The sequence below is a fragment of the Salvia splendens genome, chromosome 5 (genome assembly GCF_004379255.2).
Source record: "Salvia splendens isolate huo1 chromosome 5, SspV2, whole genome shotgun sequence".
In the NCBI taxonomy this organism is placed as follows: Eukaryota; Viridiplantae; Streptophyta; class Magnoliopsida; order Lamiales; family Lamiaceae; genus Salvia; species Salvia splendens.
Genome location: NC_056036.1, coordinates 31,884,465 through 31,891,439, shown reverse-complemented (window position 1 = coordinate 31,891,439; position 6,975 = coordinate 31,884,465). Strand labels below are relative to the sequence as shown.

General features: G+C 42.0%; 1 protein-coding gene across 1 annotated transcript; it reads right to left on the bottom strand.

The window, feature by feature from the left end:
• Positions 1–712: 712 nt before the first annotated feature.
• LOC121805405 (beta-1,4-xylosyltransferase IRX14-like) lies at positions 713–5,322 on the bottom strand. The gene is made up of 3 exons (XM_042205246.1): positions 4,326–5,322; positions 3,646–4,215; positions 713–1,339 (listed from the first exon to the last, which is right to left on the bottom strand). Exons 1-3 carry the CDS (start codon positions 5,030–5,032, stop codon positions 1,105–1,107), a joined length of 1,512 nt encoding a protein of 503 aa, XP_042061180.1. The 5' UTR covers positions 5,033–5,322; the 3' UTR covers positions 713–1,104.
• Between the last annotated feature and the right edge of the window lie 1,653 nt (positions 5,323–6,975).

Genomic DNA, 6,975 nt, shown 5'->3' with positions numbered 1-6,975 from the left:
GCATGGATCACTAACACCTCACTATAACCATGAAATACTTCACTAAAATGAAAAAATAGAGCAATATCAGGATGCATCATATATTTCACTATAACCATAATTTGATTCACTTTTAAGCATAATATGACTCCATGTAGAGTTAATATACTTCATTCATATGTCAGAACAGTATACTCACGTTTCTACATTCCAGTTCATTGTAAATTGAAATGAATAAGCATAATATGACTCTATCGTTAAACTGACTCCACTATAAGCATAATATGACTCCATCGTTAAACTGAAATGCAAATAAAATCGGTAAAATGAATCGTTCATCTAATAAATAGGTCAACAAACAAACTTACGTTTATGAATTGAAGGCATTAGGTATGTTGAATCGAAGGCAACGACGGAATGAGCAACCAGAAGGAGGCGACAACAAAATGAATCAAATGAACTTTAGACGCAGCTGAAGAAGGCGGCGACGACATAGAGTTGTCGTTTATGAGTGAGAATTGGTAGAGAATTCGAGCAGAAGAGAGAAATCGGTGGAGAATCGATGGAGAATTCGGTAGAGAAACACTACTGCAATAATAAAGTAAGACGTAAATATTTGGGGTACAGTGATACTCCCTTGTTCCCATGAAAAATTGGTTAAAAATGGTCTGAGAACCAGGGACAACTCTCCGCTATAGTGGATGGTCTTAGGATTATTAAGAAAAAGGCAGCATTAGGGATAACAGAAATATATTCTATTGCTGGAAACTACGTATAAAAGTTGGGAGAGTGTAACTACATATTCTGCCAAGCGTGACAAAAGCAATGAAGGCCAAAAGAAGACTTGTTACCGTAGATATTGAGAAATATGAAAATGAATTAGGGAAATAGTTGATGAAGAAATAAGAATATGGGCCAAAAAATTCTCAAATATTATCAACTGGCTAGTATAGGTAACACATGCCTTCCTGCATTCCTCGAGAGAGATCAGAGTTCCCGTCTCCATGGCTTCAAGCTTTCGGATGTCGAAGGTGGCCTCATAGTCACAATGAATTCACAAAAGTGGTGATATCATGGGTTTTTAAGTTCCTAAAGTCCCATCTTTCTCCACGTCTTTCTTCTTCGCTAATTGTCGCCAGCCTGCTTTGTGGAAGCACGAATGTCCAACACTTTCACGTTGTGCTTCCTCTTGCTTCTGGAACTGCGTTTTCGTTTTGACCCACTCTTGGCTGGTCGCTTTTCAGTGTTCTCTGGTATAGTGGTCACTTTCTCAACATAAGCTGGGAGCTCGGGAGGAGCATCAGGCCATGGTGTGCGTTTAGCAGGGACCGTGATGTCTAATGGCGGGTCAATTATCCAGCTGCGTGGAAAAAAAAGAATTATATGCTTAGGAAGCTGATAAGCATATGATACAAGAGCAAAGAGGTAACTAAATTAAAACATTCAGCTAAAATCCCAGCATCAGTGAACAGAGTTGAGCAAGACACAATTTTTACAATAACAGTATTACTATGAGCAACAACTTCTATTTCAGAACATAGATTGCCAGAAAACAGATTTCTAAAAGTAATTACTCCATAAGAAAGATGGTGCAATTCTAGCATACCAAAGCTTCACTTGCACTTTTTTATATTTGCAAATAAGAATATTGTATGATAATAGTTCACTCAATTGGATCTAGTGCTTATAGCAGCAGAAATCTTTTCGATCTTCAACATAATAAAGCATGTGCTAAAAAAGCTCATCAGTAACTAGAATGGAAAACAGAGAGTTGAATTTTCTATCAGTTGGCCTATTGATTTAAGTATTGGGATCTTGAGAGATAGTAAGCCTAATTATATTCAAGAAGTGGAACGCTTAGCATCACTAGCTCCAATAAACACCAGGACATATAAAAGATTTGTTTGAGGGTGCATAATGTCCATCCTGACTTCACGGAAGCTGATACACCTTAGTTGTTTGCAGCTTGAATTACAAACATAAAAAATGCAGTATGATACTGCTACAACTTTTACTCTAAATTAGTACATTTAGGAGCATACTTAGTAAAGTGAATATCTGATGTACAGAGGTTTTCGTGCACCGTAGGAGACACGGGAGTAAGACATGTAGCTGTTAGTATGAAAGGACTTACAGAATTTTACTTGTGTATTGAAACAATAATTCAGGCAAAAGCAGCAAGCTAAGGCATGGCAAGGATGTCAAATATAAAGTAGTTCAAGGCTTTAATTCTACAACAGATTTCCCAATTATTTAGGGGTGTGCTATTTCATTCCCTATCCCAGCACCCAATACGAATGAGATAAGTAAAAGTGCTGTTATCGATGAACGTACACTTGGCTTGAACTGGTGTTTGACATGGATTAGGTAAAACCAAACTGTTAGTTCTAACTTCTAAGCAGGCATCAAAATCAAACAGAAGAGGCGCAAAATCCAAACAGTAGCACGCACGTAAATTTAGCAATATGCCACAGCACAACTGCAAGGGGTACAGGGTATCTAGACACTGTGAAGCCACCGTTCCTTTATTCATATAAAAAGTTACAGTAAGTGAAACCAAACTGTGTAATTGCCCATATGCTAAATGAATACTCCCTCCATCCCACTTAAAATGGAACATTTGGGAACCGGTACAGGATTTTATGCAGTGTTATTTTGTGAGTTAACGAAGAGAGAGTAAAGTAAGAGAGATGAAAAAGTAGAGATAGAGTTGTTTCCATTTTAGGAAACGTTTCATTTTTAATGGGACAATCCCAAAAGGAAAACGTTTCATTTTTAATGGGATAGAGTGAGTATAACTTGACAGTCTTTAAAACTTCATACATGTATAAAAGCAGGGAAGTTTCAGAAATGGTGGTTGAAAAGGATAGAAGTTCAAGCAACCTGCCAGGAAAGGTGACACCTAAGACCAACGAAGCAAGAGGGTGAGTAAGTAAACAGACTTAAGCTATGTTGCGATCATACTGTGTGTAGATGACATCCATGTACCAAATCCATATCCAGTGAAAATATACCTATAATTGTATGTGAGCCTCACTTATCTAAGATGAACTTCTATCGAAGTCACCATCATAGTTTAATCTTCATTTGATATCATTCCGATATTTCTACTTACAATGGCTAGACAATTTCAGCCTACAATTACAAAAACTGGTTTTCCCGCTGAGGAAGGTACATTACAAAAACTGGTCGAGTCAAGGGAGCATTGATCATGTCAATGTTGGGTTTATATCCAGCGCGTATCCCACAATTTTCATCAACATGCAACATCTAAGGCCCTAGATTACAAGAACCAGCCCCAGGGAAATTCATCCACCAAAATTGGACAATACTAGCTTGTTCATGTGAAATTAATTGAAGAACCACACTTTATGTCTTTAACTGCTTCAACACAAAGCATCTCTATGCAGCATTTGAATGAAACAGTTTGTCGGCCTTTTCAGTTAAAGATCAAATGAAGGAACGCATGAATTACCTAAGAAATATATCTACCCCAAAACAATATGTGGATGAGTGTCAGATGCTATTCAAATCAAGAATTGATGCAACTCAGAAATTACTCCATAACCTACAGAGAGATTGCTAACTATAGCAGCTTCCGATCTCCAGAAACTGATTTGTTCAGTAAACAAATTTCAAACTGAAGGTAAATGATAGAAGACTAACCTAGCAGGAAATTTGCTGTCTGCCCTAGCCTCTACACGGAGCCACCAAAGCAAAACTTTGCGTCCACAACTACCAAGAGGCTCCACTACAGAAGTGTCCGTCAACAAAGACAACGGACTTTCAATGTCCTCTCCATCCTTACCAATCTCAACCAAGTCCTTAACCCAAACTGGATTTCCCTCTACATCCTCCCACACCAGCCTCGAATTCAACACAAATCCAGCCCACTCCAGCTTCCTCGGCAGCACAACTGCCCGATCTCCTATATATATTGCACTCCGCTCCACAAAAGGCTGCGTATCAAAGGTGTGCCACCCGGCCAAATTGCCTGAAGCATTACAAGCCGGACCTTGCACTGGGATTTGTGACTTCTTTTCGTCTTTCTCATCAGCATGAGTTTCTCGCATCAGCAGGTCTCCTTCTTCAGAACCTCCGGAATGTGCAAGAATTCCAACTGAAACTGTACCTATCCATTTCACATTCTGGATCTCATCAAACAACTCCAAACTATGCATATTACTATCATCTGCAAACATCACAATCCCATCCAATTTTTTATCTCTCACAATTCTGCACATATAGAACAACTAAAAACATAAAAACTTCTGCTCTATATTGTAAATTGCCACAAAGCCAGAATTAATGAAATTGATTTTTTGTGAAATTAGGCATTACGATACCTTAAAGCATGGAGTCTCATCCTCGATTCGAATTTATGGCGATCCTCCCACAGAAGGGGCATTTTACCCTCAACTCCAATGTGGATAGTTTTCAATCCTGATTTGGCAATAAGCGAGGCGGTTTCGTTGGTGGTTCCACCGGCTTCAACCACGATCCAGACGAGATCGTAGCGCACATTCATCAACGAATGCATCACGCCGGTGAGATGCAGCGTCTGGAAAGTCCGTACATAAGTCGGCGTGATAGCAACCACGGTCCTAGGGTTCTTCACGCCGTACTGCGACCTCTGCTCCGCCTGAACCCTCTCAATTATCCTGTGCGCCTTCATCACCTCCGCCGGATCCGGATGCGGCCACGGCCTAATCAGAATCCCGTGCCTCCCGACCACCACTCGGCTCCCGGCGCCGTCGGCAGAGACATTCCTCTCCTGCGGCGACGAGATCGCCGGCAATGTCGTCCGCAACGCGGAGTAGATCGTGGTGGTCGAAGGCGACGGCGAGGCGGAGAAGAGGAGGAAAAACACGAGGCGCGAGAACCGGAAGCCGAGGACTAAGCTGATTAAGCAGCAGAGGCCGTGGAGGAAGAGCCAGAAAATCGTCGCCGGCGATTTAATCGCGCCATCGACGGTGGCGTCGAGCGGCGACGAATTGCTTCGGAAACTGTTGCTACGGCGGCCTTGCTGCTGCAAAGCGGCGAGCTGCTTCATTTTCCCCCTTTCCAGTAACCGCAACTGCAACTCTCCCCGGAGTTAAGAGAGAGAAAGTAGGTAGCGAGAAGAACTATAATTGGATTGGAAGTGGCTTCAAAGAAATTGGGGGTGGGTGAGTATGGAGTTTAATTGAGAAGATCCTTTGATTTCACGATTCCTTTATTAAGCTTTACTTTCAGCAACCATTTTTTTTCTTGTATTTCTTCAGATTAAAGATGGAATTAACACTGAAAAATTAAGAAAATTGTCGGACATGGCGGAGAAAATCAGTGAAACGAATGTTGAAGGAGGGTAATTTAGGAAATTGGTATAATTTAATTGCGTGAGCTAGCTTTGATTAGGTTAGTGGTGCTCGTAATTGTTTTTTATGTGAGGGTACTTTGGGGATTTTGGTTGTATAATTGATGTTGGTTTAGTGTAATTATGGGAGGTTGCTTTAATTAGGTTAACGGTCACTCATCATTTGAGTTGAGACGTCAGATTTATTGCATAATTTATGAATATTTAGGGAACTTAAACCACACTTTATACCACACCAATAATTAGATACCAACATTCTGGAAATATGTCAGGGAAAAACAGATAGTTTGGACACTTTTTCATTAAAAGGCTTAGTTTTAATACTTGCGTTTTAATCTGATTTGATGATACATGAAAAAGGAAAGAATCGTTTTATCGTTCATGTTCAAGCTTCTTGCCATAATGACTGTGCAAATTAAAGAAATCAAATCATTAATGCTTCATTAATTTTGTTCGTGACGAAAACTTTGCGTATGGGATAAGAGCACCCGCAACGCATCTCGCAGGTGTCTCTTATCTCATCCCTTCGAGACGAGACGGACGCGGGGCGCGTTGCAGCGTCCTGTCTCGTCACCATCCCGCCGAGACGCCCATCCCACCGAGACGGATGGCGAGCCGTCTGGCCACGCGCCAACGCGATGTGGCGCGCGCTGGCGCCACGCGTGACGCCTACTCGCCGGCACGCGTGACGCCCACTTGCGTCACGCGTGACGCCCACGCGTGACGCAATAAATTTTTTTTTAAATCGAATTTAATGCAAAAGAAATAAATAAATAACGGCAATATTACAGTTCAACGGCAATTTTTAAAAAAAATTTTATTATATAAATACTCCTCTTTCACACACACAAACACACATCTATTCTTCTCAAATCATCTCTCTTTCCTCTCAAATTTTCATCTCAAATCATCTCTTTTATTCTTCTCCCAAATTTAATCCATTCATGGATCAATTTGAGCAAATGTGTCGAATAATGGAAGAATCGCTTGAAGATGATCGACGTAGGGAGGCGGAGGAAGCCGCGCCGCCCCAAAGACGATCCCGGACTTACATCCATCGTAACCGCAAGGAAGCCGCCACAAGGTTAGTACGCGACTACTTCTGTGATAACCCGATATGGGGAGATACCTACTTCCGTAGCTGTTTCCGCATGCGGAAACCGCTATTTCTCCACATCGCAAATACTATGGCAGCCCGGGAAGAGTTCTTCCAAGAAGTGTTCGACGATTGGCCATCCCAGCCACACGACACTGCAGAAATGTACTGCAGCAATCCGTCAGCTTGCTACTGGACAAACGACGGATTTGTTCGACGAATACCTCCACATTGGAGAAAGCACTGGGAGAATGTGCTTGATGAACTTCTGCAAAGGCGTCCGGGCAGCCTTCACCGATGAATTTCTCCGGAAGCCAAGCACGGCAGATTGTCAGTTTTTGCTCCACCTTCACGAAGAAGTGCATGGATTCCCCGGGATGCTTGGCAGCGTCGATTGCATGCATTGACAATGGAAGAATTGCCCTGTGGCGTGGAGGGGGTCATACACGAGCGGCCACAAAGGCACCCACCCCACCGTTATACTCGAGGCCGTTGCTGACTACCGGCTATGGATTTGGCATGCGTACTTCGGGGTCCCAGGATC